Source organism: Pelophylax lessonae (assembly GCF_965119305.1).
Source record: "Pelophylax lessonae genome assembly, chromosome: 6".
In the NCBI taxonomy this organism is placed as follows: Eukaryota; Metazoa; Chordata; class Amphibia; order Anura; family Ranidae; genus Pelophylax; species Pelophylax lessonae.
In genome coordinates this window covers 53,189,834-53,206,431 of record NC_138773.1, presented here as the reverse complement: position 1 = coordinate 53,206,431, position 16,598 = coordinate 53,189,834, and the positions used below count along the sequence as shown (strand labels likewise).

Here is a 16,598-nt window from a genome sequence, read left to right as displayed (position 1 = left end):
CCGACCCGATCCGATCCGTCAAATCTGGACGAATGGAAACCCTATTTTCCATCCGTCCAGCAGATCGGATCGGATGGGATCGGATGATTTCCGGATCTGATTTCCCTCATAGAGATGCATGGGGAACTGACAGCTGTGTCTCCTTCTGCTCAGCGGGGGATCGGCGGCTCGATCCCCCGCTGAGAAAAGCGGAGTCCGTTTGACGGACATAGTGTGTGAAAGGGGCCTTACAGTCGCAGCTCCATTTAAAAGTTTGCAAAATCTCAAGGCACCCCAGTCTGAAATTTACAAAATATAAATGTTACTGATCAATTGTAAACATGAGTCTGGGATGATGCACACAACCACCTTAATGAAATTAACATCCGAAGCCCTTCTTCACACCATAGGACCCCCAATTAATAGGAGCAGTGAAAAAGTAGAATAGACTCCCTCCAGAGGTGATTCTGGCCAGCTCAGTAGGAAAGGCCTGGATTCTATCCTAAATGTATATAATATGACTGGGTACTAACATTTATAGGTAAAGTTGAGCCAGCGAAAATCCGATTGCCTCTGGGAGGATCAGGAAGGACCTTTTTCCCCTGCTGTAGCAAATTGGATCATGCTTTGCTTTTTTTTTTTTTGCCTTCCTCTGGATCAACTGCGGGTATAGGATTGTGTATATGGAATTGTATGATCTTTTTTTTTATTGGATAAACTAGGTGGACTTGTGTCTTTTTTCAACCTGACTAACTATGTAACTATGTATTCACACACGTCCCCCCATCACAGAGCCCGCCAATTATACAGTCCCCCTATCACAGAGCCTCCCAATCACACAGGTCCGCCCATCACAGAGCTCAACAATCACACAGCCCCTTCATCACATTAGGGCCCTACCTTCTGGTAATAGCAGGGCAGCAGAAGGCAGGAGGTAGAGCAGCTCTGGAGGATCTCTCCTGAATGCTGGGGATAGGCCTGCATACCACCTGCTTTGAATCAGCATCATGCATTGTCATGGGGCAAGCATGCCAGTCACCAACATCATAGCTAGTAACGAATGACGCTGTGCCTTGTTGACCTAGAGCAGTGATGGCGGACCTTGGCACCCCAGATGTTTTGGAACTAAATTTCCAATGATGCTCATGCAGTGTAGTTGAGCATCATGGGAAATGTAGTTCCAAAACATCTGGGGTGCCAAGGTTCGCCGTCACTGACCTAGATTGTTATTGCTTGTTATGGTGCTGGAGGCTGGCCCAACTCGGCACCCCAGGCGAGAAACACTGCATTAGAAGTAACTTACTGATACCTAGCTAATGCCCAAATCAAGTTTTTTGTTCACACTTCAGCTTTAATTCCCCTAAGTGTGCAACTTACCTGGTGCTGTGCGGAGAAGTCCGGCCAGTTCAGCTGGGAGCTCCAGATGAGTGACATTGAAAACTTCCCTTTTAGTTAGTTCCTGGAAATAACAAGGAAAAACAGAAATATGCAATTAGTAAAATGAAATAGTTTAAATGTGTCTTCTTGCTACAGGCAGTGGATACATTTATGCTATTTATTTTTAACAGTGTGTGGTATATGGATGATTAGGATTTATATTAGCAGCACCTACCTGCTCGGCCTTCCTGCGTTCCTCTTCTGCCTGCCTGCGGACCTCAGCCTTCATCTATGAGCATAGGATACAGAAATGTAAGATATAGACACATATCAGATACCAGCACAACCCCCCAAAAAAGAATTCTAGTTCCCTCTACTTTTGCACACCTACGTAGTTGAAACAAAGTGCAGTATTTCCTTATACAGCTTACCCAAGTATCTATTGCAGGAATGTAGATTATTATAGAATTCACCTATATAGCTGATAACAGAGGTCACTGTGTCATGTAAATAGTAATATTACAGCTTACAGTCTCTAACCATGTCCTGCAGCATATCTATAGTCTCTGACCATGTCCTGCAGCATGTCTATAGTCTCTGACCATGTCCTGCAGCATGTCTATAGTCTCTGACCATGTCCTGCAGCATGTCTATAGTCTCTGACCATGTCCTGCAGCATGTCTATAGTCTCTGACCATGTCCTGCAGTATGTCTACAGTCTCTGACCATGTCCTACAGTGTGTCTATAGTATCTGACCATGTCCTGCAGTATGTCTACGGTCTCTGACCATGTCCTACAGCATGTCTATAGTCTCTGACCATGTCCTACAGCATGTCTATATTCTCTGACCATGTCCTGCAGCATGTCTACGGTCTCTAACCACATCCTGCAGTATGTCTACAGTCTCTGACCATGTCTTACAGCAGGGGTAGGCAACCTTGGCATTCCAGCTGTTGTAGAACTGCAAGTCCCATGAGGCACTGCAAGACTCTGACAGCCACAGGCATGCCTCCCCAAGGCAGAGGTATGATGGTATTTGTAGTTTCAGCACAGCTGGAGGGCCAATGTTGCCTACCTCTGTCCTACAGCATGTCTACATTTTCCTACCATGTCCTGCAGTATGTCTACAGTCTGACATGTCTTGCAGCATATCTACAGTCTCTGACCATGTCCTACAGCATGTCTACTGTCTCCAGCCATCTTCCGCAGCATATCTACAGTCTATGACCATGTCCTACAGCATGTCTCTAGTCTCCTATAGCTAACTTTAGAATTTAATTCACTAAATATTATCTGTGACACTTTGTTGACACTTTGGGAGTTTAATTCTCCCTAAGGAAAGTTGACCAACATTGGCTTAGGGTTAGGTAGGTTAAGGGTGAAGTTTAGGGATTAGAGCCAAACCAAGGGTTAAAGCAGCATTTAACCCAAAAGCAAACATTTATTATATTGCAGCTTACCAATTAAAAAGTGATGGTAGAAAATTAGAAACAGGGTATTCATTCACCACCAAACAGAACAGCGATGTTCCTGAGCCACTAAGGTCCCCTTCCTTGGGTAGCAGTGACAGTCTTGCTGGAACCCCATGATCATGAGAGGCAGTGAGATTAAAGACTCCGCTTTCCAGGATTCAATACAGTAGTCTGATGATGGGCCCTTGCCCTGGTATGCCTTTAGCAAGCACAGGATTTTGTCCTTCCCCTCCTATACTACCATGACAATGATGGGCTCTTCGGTGCATCTCAAATCTTCTTTTGTGTGGCTCCATGGCAGAAATAATGACTCTATTAGCCTTTGGTTCCTCTCAGCCCTCTATGTGGAAGCCCACCACTGACCAGCCCCCTAATGCATTCCCAAGGAAGAAGCAGAATGACTCACTTTGGGCCCCACTTCTGGAGCAAATCGTACTTGCTTCATGCTGTCCTGTTGTTTGCAATCACTGATCAGTTGCCTCCTCGAAGCTGGGCAAGGTGCGGCCTGGTCCAGCCCTGTTCGGGTCATACTTATTTATAGGTCAGGGATATAAAGGTCCTGGAGCAGTGATATCACCTATACTAACAACAGTCACTTTTCTCTCTGTGTCAGAACAGACTGCATCTTACTGCATTGCCCTGTCACCTCAGCTGAACATGTGGGAATCACTCCACATAACACTAATATATCAGTAATGGGTGGATGCCGGACAGGGAGCATGTGTTTTGCCAATAGCTCTCACTCGTCATGGGGAGTGTTGGACCTCTGCAGAGAGACCGCTGCTTCCATACAAAGAGCAAGGGTCCTTCTCCGCAGCAAGCTGGCAAGTGACAGGCTTTTCTACACAGGCTGTGGCTCCTTTGGAAAAAAAAAACTGTAAGATTGTGCACACCAGCTACTTTAATGCACTTGGAATCTAATTTGAATGGAAAGTATATTTGGTTTTTCAAATTCATTTTGTTAATGAAGAATAGAAGCAGTGCAGGTCTCGGGCTGCATCAGCGCTGTGTATATAGGCTGCGCCTTTGTATTTTATACAGAAGCTGATTGCTGAACTTTGAGCTCTGACAAGCAGAGCTGAAAGCAAATAAATATAAAAAATAAATCAGAATCTTTCTGACTCATGCAGGCAGAAAACCAAATTATTTGTATGTGATTTCCAAAGCGCTTGGTAATTTTTTTTTTTTTTTTTAGACTTGTCTATTTTTTAGGTGTACAGTAAACCCCCCTCCATTGCGGGGGTTACGTTCCGGACCCAACCGCGAAAAGTGAAAATCCGCGAAATAGAAAAACCCTATTAATATGCATTGTAGGCATGTTTTTTTTACTGTCACTGTACGTGTAAAAGCATTTTAAGGTCTTTAAACACACTTTTAAAACAATATAAACACATAAAAGATACTGAGAGACATAGAAAGAGCTATGGAAAACACAAAAATATTTCATTTTTAATGATTTATATAGTAAAATAACATTACAAAAAAAAAAACGCAATATACCGGGACCGCAAAAACCGAACCGCGATGGAGCGGGGGTTTACTGTATTGCTTTATAATTTTTGGGAGGAAATAATTTGCAAAAAAATAAATATTTTATAATTTCTGCACACTTTAGAATAAACTTTTTTGTAGACTTTTTTTTTTTTATGAGAATCAATCAGAATTTTTGATAGGTTGAATGAAGTATTGATGAGATGAGGTGACAATTATCAGGTGAAATTATAATGTGTGGGATGTGCTCATAAGATTTATTTCACTTTGAGAGAATTATATGCAAACTAAATTCCAAGCAGATATAAAATATTTAATCCACAAAGTCTCCCATAAGTGTCTAAATGCCATACCTCTTGTGACTTCAACATGCCATTGTAGCATTTTCTGTTTCAGTTGTGTCTATGGAATTTAATCTTTCTTATCAGGCTGGTATTCCATGCTGTGCCACTTAACAACTAAACTTTAAAAATTCTTATGAAAGATTTCAAACAGATAAACTCAATATTTATAAAATTTATATGGGCAAATAAGAAGCCGAGGATTTCAAGACAATTACTTACATTGCCAAAAAAATATGGAGGTACAGCGATACCAGATATTCAAAAATACTATTATGCCTCACATGTCAGGAGGCAAATAGACTGGTGCCGCCATGGGGAATCAAAGTTATGGGTGAAAATAGAACAAACTAATACAAAGGTACCATTATCTAGGGCATTATGGTGTTATGAGAGTTTACCGACAGAATTAAAAGCACACCAATTAATTGGGACAACTTTAAGAATATGCTCTCAAATATGTTTTCAAAAGGACCTTACCTCACATGACTCTCCTCTATATCCTATAATAGGGAACCCGAGATTCACCATGGGAATGGAAGCACAGCCATTTAGGAATCTAGATAAAGCAGGATGCTTTCAAGCATCCCACTTTGTGAGAAATTCTTATGAAAGAAAAGATTTAATCCAGCGATGTATTCAATGAGAAATCATTAAAGATATATTTTATGTATAACTATCAAGTAACTGGATCTAACTGATATAAGCCTCCTGTAAATTGTGTACAACATGACTCACATTTGGAGTAGGCTGATACTAAGGTTGCGCTGATACAATTTTTGTGCCGGAGAGCACAAGTACCGATACTTTTTGTAAAGTGCTCGCCAAAACTGAGTACCGATACCTTTGCGTGCGATTTGAGCCCATACAAAATGAATGGGCTCAAACTGCACTGCAAAGAATAGCAAGCGATTTGAACAGAAATGTGGTGCGATTCCTGTCTGAATCGCCTGCGGTTTTCCCCCACAGCTCCTGTGTGAACCCAGACTGAAATCACTATGACAAGCCTGTGTTCACATAAGAGCAGTGCAGGAAACCGCAGTCAGTAATTGCACCGCATTCCTGTTTAAATCAAATGTGATTCTTTGCAGTGTGATTGGAGCCCATTCATTTTGTAGGAGTTTAGATCGCACCACAAAGGTATCGGTTTCAGGTATCTGAGCATTTTCACGAGTACTCCTGAAAATACTCAGTATCGGCACCAGTACCAATACCGAAATCAGCGCAACACTAGTTGATACTGCAAACCAGGAATTTCCAAAGTAAGGCCTGCGGGCCATAGCTGTTCTGCTACAATATTTTTTTTGACCCTCGGCTACGGTCAGTGGCATATCCTCAATGTGTACTGACTGAGGATTAGGGACCGAGGATAGGAACTCTGATGTAAAAAAGGCACTATGAAGGGGGCCCTAAAGTAAGAAGAGATTTTGATGTGAACCTTGATGTAAGGGGGACTTTGAGGGGCACCCTGATGTAAGGGGGGACTCTGATTAGGACCCTGAAGTAAGAAGGGACTCTGTTGGGGGCCTGATGTGAAGGGGGACCCTGATGGAGGCACTGATGTAAGGGGGGACCCTGATGTAGGAGGAGACTCTGATGGGGACCCTGTGATGTAAGGGGGGACCCTGATGTAGGAGGAGACTCTGACGGGGACCCTGATGTAAGAAGGAACTCTGATGGGAGCTGATGTAAAGGGGGCTCTGATGGTGACGTTGATGTAAGAGGGGACCTTGATGGGGGCTCTAATGTTAGGGAGACTTTGATGGGAGTTCTGATGTAAGAAGGGACTCTGATGGGGACCCTGATGTAAGGGGGACTCTGATGGGGAACACGATGGGGAACATTACTGGGAGTGAGGTAGCTGTGATACCCAGGACAAGTGGAGAGGGCATCGGCTTTGTGTGTCCCTCTTAAATGCAGCCATGACAGTAGTGGTGTATGTTAACATGAAGAGAGGCAACTAGAGTTCAGTCGTCTGTTCAAGTAAAGGTACCCCATGTGTAAGGTAGTGACCCTGTTGAAGGTACCTAGCATAGCCCAAAAGAACCCACCCCAGTGTAGGCCTCTCATGTTACCCAAACATGGTGAGTAACGAAGAGGGGAACATGGAGGAGGTGACACCTGCCTACCCCCCCCCCCCCCCTTTACAGGCAAGCAAAGAAAGACAGCTCTGTGTAAGCTCCAGCTGTATCTCCAGTGGTAAATTCCATAATACTCAGAGGTACAGAGTTTTTTCTTTGCTAACAGCAATTAAATGAACTGGAAGGAGAACGAAGGAAAGGTGGGCATATTACTTTGCCCTCCAAGGCCAAAGTCCATATTTGCTTTAAGGCTTAAAAGAAATGGCAAGCTTCTAAAAAAATGAAAGTTATCCCTTTTGCATCATTATTCAACACTGTGATCTCTGTTTTTTATCCTGGCCAGGATACAAATTTCTGCATGGAGTTTGCATGTTCTCCCTGTGCTTGAGTGTGTTCCCTCCAGGTACTCAGGTTTCTCCCCACACTCCAAAGACATTCTTATAGGTAAATGTATTTGCATAAAAACTGGCCCTGTATGCATTTAGGAAAAGGACCTTATTGGGGATTATTTCTGAAATATTTTACGAAAAACATTGACAGTTTCTTTAATACCAACACAGCAATTGATACAGATATTTATAATATATAGAACATATCATACGCCTATTAAATTGTTTCAATGGGGCAGACGGGAATCCCCGGAATGCCCAAGATTCTGACAAACTTCGGCCGATCTTCTACATATGTTGTGGAGATGTCCTAAATTATTTAGGAATTGGAGTGACCTGGTGAACACAATAAATAGCGTACTTGGAACCCAGCTTTCGCTGGTTCCCAAAATTTGTCTTTTGAGCGTTTTTCCAGACGACTCATTAATACCTATGGTTAAAGCACTACTTAATAGGTTACTATTTATTGCACGAAAGAACATAGCTGCTAAATGGTTATCCCCTAGCCCACCCTCTAAGGAGGATTGAAGATTTCAAGTAAACGATGCTTTACTCAGAGAACAACAAATATATAATTAAAAAAAAATGTTTTAAATATGGGAGCCCTGGTTAAATCACCCTGATATGATCCCATCTCTTTCCTATTATCAGTTAGACAGGGCTAATTGAGTTTTTTTTTTTTTTATGTACTAAGATGAAGGATAAATAAACAATTGGTAATGGAAGATGAAAATAATGTCATTGTATATGATGTGCTTATACTGACCGAAGAGAGGGAGAGAAATGGAGTAATACTACTCCTTTTTTTTTTTTTTTTTTTTTTTTTGGTTTTGTGTGGGGTTTATTGTTCTGTTCTTTTTTTTTTTGTTTGTATGCTGGTTATAAAAAATTCTAACAAAGATTATTAAAAAAAAAAAAGGATAAGGACCTTAAATTTGTAAGTTCCTGGAAGGCAGGGACCGATGTGAATGGAGATTATGTAAAGCGCTGCTGTGACGGGAGTCACTTTGGTTGGGGGGCCTGTGAAACCCAGCTTACCTTAGAGAGGTTGGGAAATCCCTGTCTCAGCTCCCTAGGTCCCTCTTATGTGTAAGTCACCCTGTGTCTATTAGTGACACAGGGTGGCCAAGGAAAAATGATAGACAGCTACTTAATGGACACTGAGAATATAGTTTAAATTACTTCAAATGGGACGGTAATATTTGTCAGCCATATATCTCAGGAGATGTGTGAAGACTATTCCTGGCCTGTATGATTCTGAACCTATTCATTGAAAGAGCTAATCACATTGGCCTCTGTTCCATGTTCTTCAATGTCAGAGACAGACAGTCTGTCACTGGTGGTCTCTCCCTATTGTCTGTGTATTGAGGTGTGATGTGTATTCTGTTAAGCCTGTCTGTCCCATTGGTATTTGTTAATGAACTCACATGTTGTTTCTGTCCAGATGGCTAGATAATTAGTTCAGGTTAATTCTATTTCTGTACACAATTTCATCTGCATATGATAATGTAATCAGGCACGTGACCTGATGGGGTAATTTGATCAGGAGGGGGAGGTCCTTCTGTGAGTATAAATTGTGTGAGATTGTTCAATAAAGTAGTTAGCTGTTTTCAGATACATACAAGCTAAGTTATCGGCTGGTTTTGTATGGAGGGCGGCTGGAAGATTTGATATCTATGTTCAAGACTGCAAGAAGCCGTATACTGACAGAAGCCCACAAGCACATGGTGGGTCGCAGTTCCGTTACAGCTGCGTAAACTGTCTGAGCCAAATAAATGCCTGTAATAATAAAATTGAACATTTCCTAAAATTACATCATCTTACCCTCAGATATCGCCTCCGGTTCACGTACATACGGACCACAGCTCGGAACTTCTGCAAACTCTTTCGATAGTTCTGAAACCTCCGCCTGGGGTTGGAAAGAAAATATCACTTTCCAGAAAAATGCCTTTTATGAAAAATTTGTTTTTGCCAATACATTCTATACAAGTTTTTCCTGAAGCATAACTAAAGGCAAAACTTTTTTTAATTTAGAGAGTGGAGAGGGATCAGAATCCCTGTCAGGGATTTATTGCTGTCTGTGCCCCTGTTAGGGAGATTCACCCTCTCTATTTGTCCTATTTATTATCATTGAGAGTAAAAGTGAAAGAAGATCTGGGTTGCCACCAGAACAGGAATAGAGGGGAAATCTCCCAATAGGGACACTAATTCTCTCACTTTCTGTTTTGGTTATGGGACAGGAAAAAACCTCCATTACTCAATCCAAAAAAATTGTGTTTAGTTTTACATTTTTTGGACCATTACATCACATTTTTCTGGGCTATCTTTCCTGGAAAAAGAGCCCTTGGACATACAGCAGTTCCCTAACAGATTATGTATACTATTTTCGTGCTCTGTCTATGTAATTGTATCTATAGCCAAACCCTTTCATTTGTTTTAACTAGAATCTGGAAGTTGTTATTGCTGTCTGGGTTCCCATAGGGTGATTCACCCTTTCTATTTGCCCTAGAGAACTTTGTCACTAATAAAAAAAAAAAGGGATGGAGACTCTTTATGTGTTTGTTGCCAATGTGGAGAAAAGGGTTCACTAATCCACATTATGTGGTTCTGCCCATCCATTGTTTCCTATTGGAATCAAGTCTTCAAATTGATCTGTGTCTTTACACAAACACCAATTCACCCCAATCTACCCCTTTCTCTCCTGCACTGGAATGTAGAGAACATCCACACATCTGTCAGAACTCTCGCCATCCACATTCTCCTGTCGGCCAAATTAAATATCACTAGGAACTGGAAACAACTGCAAAGCCCCAATGTCTCTGATGTGATTAATGACTTGAATCATATCTGCAATCTGGAATGAATGTATGCTACTAAAAAAAACAAATACTGTAAGCTTCTCTCTGCATGGGCTCCCTGGCTATCTCACGCTCACTGCTCTACTCCCTGACCCTTGAGCCTCTGATATTGATTTCATTAATTCCTTGACTACGATTCTTTCTTCTCTCCACCAATCTGCAGACTTCTGGACTCACCCACTACCTTTTCCCCGCTATTAATTCCTAGTTATTCTAGTTTTGCATTTTGGTTGTATCACAATATACCAGTTATCCTGCTGAAGGCGCACTCCTGGTAGAGGCCCTGGCAACTCTAGACAGATAAGCCTATCCACTACATTCACAACGAGACAAGTTCCTCTAGCCAATTTGAGAGACTAGTAGGGGACTTGCATAACTGTTCTGGGTGGATTTGGCCCCGACTTACATCTGCCTGGTCTCCTTCCTCTCCTTCTTCATCACCTTGTCATTGTAACGATCTGTAGTACTTTGTATAGTGTGATCTTGTTGTGACATTATCCTTTTTTATTGTCTGTTTATTATTGCTTGTTCCTTAAAACTCAATAAAAACCATTGAATATAAAAAAAGTGATGGACAATCTAACTTTTTACAGTTGTCACCAGACCAAGGGGTTAGAGAAAATTTAACAATGAGAATGTAGGAAAGTGCAGTCTACTTTCTCCAATGCAGGTGGCGCTCGTCCACAGCAGCAATGCAGGTGGAGGAGGAAGTAGAGCGGAACCTGGTTCCTCTATGGTTTACTTGGTCACAGAGAGGCAGCTATCTGATTGGATGCTGGCACTCCATGTGACTCTAGCAGCCTTCTAGGGTCAGTCAGAGTCTATTTAAGACCCTGGCTACCGGGTTTGTCATGCATTTTCCAAGTGGCTAGAGTAGGGACTGGTCACTCGTCAGTCAGTGACAGTACTTAGCATCAGGGAAAGGTTCCGGAGAAGTAGGGAAAGTGCACTGACATGCCATCCTTCCTAGAAGCCTTCCCGTTTGGGTGCAGACTGGCTAGGCCGCATTTGGCTCCTCATGACAGACACTGTTGGCACCTTTTGGTCCAGTATTTTACTGCTGCTTTGCTGTTACAACTTGTGAGTGCTTCCGGTCGGGTTGCCTTCCCGCTTGGCCTGATTTTTTTTTTTTGCGGGACTTCTGTTATAATATATTCCTGTTATTGCACCTGGACCCTGCATGTTTTCTGCCACCTCATCATGCTGCACCTTTCCACAGGGATACCTGCTCTGGTGACAAATTTCTTGCTTTATCACAGTGTTTTTGGATACAGATACACTTTTATCTTACAATGTAATGATATATGGGAGAACTTCTTGCAGTGGCCATGCCTAAAACAGTATTTTGAGCTACAAATTACTTGCAGCTTCCCACACCATAGATAAAAGCATAAAGCACTGATAAATAATACTTTTCACTGTTGTTTGCTGTTTAATAGTGAGATTAGACTGTGTATAACAGTGTAAACTAGGTTATAGGTTGGTTTTTCCAAGATTAGTCCACCCCGAAATTATATTTTATTTATACCTAGCCAAGTAGCCTCGGGCCAGTGCTTGAAGGTTAATGATCCGGTATCGCAATGTGGTATAACGTTTCCGAGTGAGGTACCCGCGGCTGTAGCGCTGTAGAGTCACGGCTGCCTTGTTCATCAGTTGATCCCGTTTACTTTCCAGCTGCTGGTAGAGATTCTCCTTCATGAAAAGCTGAAGAGAAAAAGAAAAGAGAGGGGGGATCTGAGTATCAGTATTGGAAGGAAAGACTAATTCAAAGCATGTGAATACCAAACATTGTGGTGAATAGGATAGTACAAACTCTGCCACTATACTGTATATCTGAATAATATGTGTACAATTGTGTGTGAAGTCATCTTCCTTTATCCATAATCTAAATAAACAAGTACAATATCAGAAAAAGACTGACTTTTAGCAGGGAGGGAGAGAGAGGGGGGGGGGGGAGGGAGAGGCAGAGAGAATAATTATTAGATATTATAGATTAGGGTAAGAGATAGAGAGATAGAAGAGAGAGAAAGAGAATAAGGGAGAATGATAAAGAGATGGATAGATAGAATAAGGGAGAATGATAAAGAGATGGATAGATAGATGTATAAAAAGAAAGAAGGAAAGAAAGAAAGAGAAAGAAAGAAGGAAAGAAAAAGAAAGAAGGAAAGAAAGAAAAAGAAATAAGGAAAGCAAGAAAGAAGGAAGGAAAGCAAGAAAGAAGGAAGGAAAGAAAGAAAGAAAGAAAGAAAGAAAGAAAGAAAGAAAGAAAGAAAGAAAGAAAGAAAGAAAGAAAGAAAGAAAGAAAGAAAGAAAGAAAGAAAGAAGAAAGGAAAGAAAGAAATAAGGAAAGAAAGAAGAAAAGAAAAAGAAAAAAAGAAAGAAAAAAAGAAAGAAAGAAAGAAAGAAATAAAGAAAGAAAGAAAGAAAAAAAATATATAGGATGGATTAAAGTAATAGATAGATAGATAGATAGATAGATAGATAGATAGATAGATAGATAGATAGATAGATAGATAGATAGATAGAGAGATAGATAGATAGATAGATAGATAGATAGATAGATAGATAGATAGATAGATAGATAGATAGATAGATAGATAGATAGATAGATAGATAGATAGATAGATAGATAGATAGATAGATAGATAGATAGATAGATAGATTCCCTGACATTATCCATAGAAAACTGATTGATTATTTGGATTAAAGTCAAATGCTGGTTCAGCCCATGTTCAGGTTGTAGTAATTACCTTGCTGACCCCAATGGAGTACATATTGGCAGATACAGAAGGACACAATTTTCTCAGCAGAGTCACACATATCTGCCCGTCTGCATGGATATTACGTCCCAGGTCCATAACACATCGATACCTGAATGGATATTTGAGATGAATGGAGATTTAAGATGAAGGGCAATTAAACATGATGCTAAAAAGTTCACAGACTCTACACTAATATTCCATACAACAATACATGTGTAACTCATGCCATCTAGTGACGAATACTAGCATTAAAATAAGATAAAATAGACTAGGGATGGTCAGCTTGAAAATGAATGGAGGGCCTCATATGTGGCCCCTGACACTTTCAAAGGGCCGCACAATAGCAGCACGATTTTGCTCCTCAATGCCCAAAAAATTCAGTAATGCTGCATCTTTTGAAGCATATTGCAGTGCACACTGAAAAAGTTGGAGTACAGTAAACCCCAGCATTGGTGTCAATGAGTGCAATAAAAAAAAAAAAAAAACAGCATTGGTGTCAGTAAGTGAAAGAATAACCCTGAAAATTGGTGTAATTGAGTGCCATAATAACCCCCATCAGTGATGTCAGTGGACACAATAATAACCCTCAGCACTGGTGTCAGTGAAAACAATAATAACCCCCAAAATCGGTTGCAATGATAGCAATGATACCCCTCAGCATCAGTGTCAGTGGATGCAATAATTCCTAGCATTGATGTCAGTGGATGCAATATTAACCCCTAACATAAGTGTCAGTAGATGCAACAACCTCCAGCATTGTAGTCAGTGGATGTAACATTGGTGTCAGTGGACGTAATATTAACCTCAACATTGGTGTCAGTGGACGTAATTATAACCCCTAACATTGGTGTCAGTGGACGTAATAATAACCCCTAACATTGATGTCAGTGGACGTAATAATAACCCCTAACATTGGTGTCAGTGGACGTAATTATAACCCCTAACATTGGTGTCAGTGGACGTAATAATAACCCCTAACATTGATGTCAGTGGACGTAATAATAACCCCTAACATTGGTGTCAGTGGACGTAATAATAACCCCCAACATTGATGTCAGTGGACGTAATAATAACCCCTAACATTGGTGTCAGTGGACGTAACAATAACCCCTAACATTGATGTCAGTGGACGTAATAATAACCCCTAACATTGGTGTCAGTGGACGTAATAATAACCCCTAGCATTGGTGTCAGTGGATGTAATAATAACTCCCAACATTTTTGTCAGTGGAAACAATAATACCCCTCAGTACTGGTGTCAGTACTAATGCATTGCTTTGGTGATCATGGCAGTAAAATGAATCCCCATCCCCTTTCTGCATTGGTGGTCATGCCAGTGTGCCAGTGACATTTAATCACCCCGCAACTGACACCACTGTTGAGGGTTATGGCAGTGCAAATTAACCACCCCCAAACTCACACCAATGTTGATGGGTATGGCAATGAAAGTTAACCCCTGATCACATGCTCCTGCGCTGCTCTCTCCTTCTTCCCAGGACGGGACTTTACAAATAACTCTGCACACAGTACAGTCTCTCTTTCAGTGCCAGATACCAGAGCACTAAAAGCCTTCCAGTGCCCAGAACCCCACTGCCACTCTGCAATCTGTATAGTGCCCAATAGCACATGCCCATGGTCCGTGAGCAGAGGGACGGAGGGCATGTGTTGGACACCAGACTATGAAAAACCTAAAACATAGAAATAATTAAACTAATACTAAAAATATGTACTTATAGCTCTAAAGAGTACTAAACAACTGTATGTAAAGCACTGAAAACCAAATTTGACCTGATCAGGAAGATGTGGAATGGGATCCGAACAGGGAACCCCTCCTTCCGTATGCGAATGGTCTCCAAGATCCCAGAGTATTTCAGCTGACTGACTACGATATCAGCCTCGAACATCCCAGGCTCCTGCAAACATTACAGACCAGCCTCAGAAATCACATACATCTGTACTGTAGAAGGGACAACTCATACAAATACGGATATTTTTAAATAACATTCTGCAGAAGAATGTCTCCAAAATACTTTGTTCTTAAAGTATAACTAAAGACATTTTTTTTTAGTCTTGGATAGAGTTGAGAGGGATTAGAACATCTGTGAGGTTTTTATTGCTGTCTGTCCCCCTGTTAATCAGGTCCACCCTATTTGTCCTGTTTACCATTATCGCCGAAGGTGAAAAGAAAGAATGAAAATCCCAAATATTGGGTTATTACCAGAACAGGAGTAAATGGGAAATCTTCCTATGGGAACACTGGTTGTGGCGACAACCAGGGATTCCCTTAATTTGGAGGGATTTCCTCCTGCTTGCTATGTTGGCTTTTGGACAGGAAGTGAAGAAAAATCTCCCCATTTGGACACAGGTGGCAAAAAAATAAATAAATAAATGACAGGGGTTATAACCCTCCCTTACCATATCTAAAATGAAAAAAAAAAGTTTTGCCTTCAGTTTTTTAAAAGTAACATTGTATCTAGAAAAAGAAGGGAATAAAAGACACCAGCCTATAAAAGAAGAGTAATAGTACTTATCAGTCCCTCCACCAGTGACTCCTCTCTCTCTCTCTCTCTCTCTCTCTCTCTCTCTCTCTATATATATATATATATATATATATATATATATATATATATATACACTATATAAAGCGTCAAAACCTAACATGCAAGACATTTAGGTTTATTTTATTCTCCCTGGTTAAAAATATTAACATATATATATATATATATATATATATATATATATATACAAACTGCCTCCTGCTATATCCAAATGTTTCACATTTTAACTCAAAATTAGCTTAGCCTTGTTTCCAAGTTAGAGATATGGCTTTTTGGCTGCAATTCTTCCATGAAGACCATTTCTGGACAGACTTCTCCGGACAGTAGATGGATGTGTTCCGATGTCGAAGGGAAGTAAGCATGATGTGTCTTTCATCTGCTGCATTGGCCAACCACTGCGTCTATGGTCCTCAAACTTGCCTGTTTCTTTGTGCTTCTTTAAAAGAACTTAAAAAAGCACATCTTGAAACCCCAGTCTGCTTTGAAATCTTTGCCTGGGAGAGACCTTGCTGATGCAGTATAACTACCTTGTGTCTTGTTGCTGTGCTCAGTCTTACTATGGTGTATAACCTGTGACATGAAACTGTCTTCCACAATCTCATCTTAGTAGCAGAGTTTGGCTGTTCCTCACTCAGTTTTAAGCCTCCTACACAGCTATTTCTGCTTTAGTTAATAACTGTGTTTGGACCTACATATGAAATTGATGATCATTACCACCTGCTTGGTATATTTGGTTAATCATACACCTGACTCTAATCCTAAAAATCCCCTGATTTTGTGCAAGTGTACAAAGTGTGCAAGTGTAAGAATTTAAGCTGGTTTGACGCCAAAGAGTAGTCACACCAAATATTGATTTGATTTAGATTTTTATTCTGCTTTCTCTCTTTGCATTTTGTAAATTGATAAAAATAAACAATTAAAACATGTATTTTAAATATGTATTTTTGTATTTGAGTATATATTTTAAATTCTTTACCTTTTTGCTATTGGGTTTGATGCATCGAACAAAGAAGGGGTTGCATCTGTAGTAAAAACACAACATTAAAAATGACTTTGGTAAGTAAAGATGTATTACTGGATACATGTCAAGAGAAAAACATGCTGACTTTTCTCTGACTTTCTATTGCATGCTTGAAGTGCATCCTTTGTCAGTTTTTTTACATCTGTGCCCCCTCAGTTTGTGCCAACAGATACTGGTAGACCTATGACAGCTCTATGGGCGGCTGGATAAAAACAGACTCCAGTATCTGTTTATTGTCTGATTACATCAGGCTTCCCCCAATTTCTCA

At 40.7% G+C, this 16,598-nt stretch overlaps 1 protein-coding gene across 1 annotated transcript in view; it reads right to left on the bottom strand.

The window, feature by feature from the left end:
* Positions 1–16,598, bottom strand: part of MYO15A (myosin XVA) — a gene marked incomplete at its 5' end in the record, with an annotated part of 148,107 nt that overhangs the window by 93,563 nt on the left and 37,946 nt on the right. Inside the window, 7 exons of the mRNA XM_082261824.1 lie at positions 1,357–1,438; positions 1,592–1,645; positions 8,956–9,040; positions 11,518–11,693; positions 12,740–12,860; positions 14,540–14,664; positions 16,286–16,331. Of these exons, the coding sequence (XP_082117950.1) occupies positions 1,357–1,438; positions 1,592–1,645; positions 8,956–9,040; positions 11,518–11,693; positions 12,740–12,860; positions 14,540–14,664; positions 16,286–16,331 (689 nt within the window). The remainder of the gene's footprint in view (positions 1–1,356; positions 1,439–1,591; positions 1,646–8,955; positions 9,041–11,517; positions 11,694–12,739; positions 12,861–14,539; positions 14,665–16,285; positions 16,332–16,598) is intronic.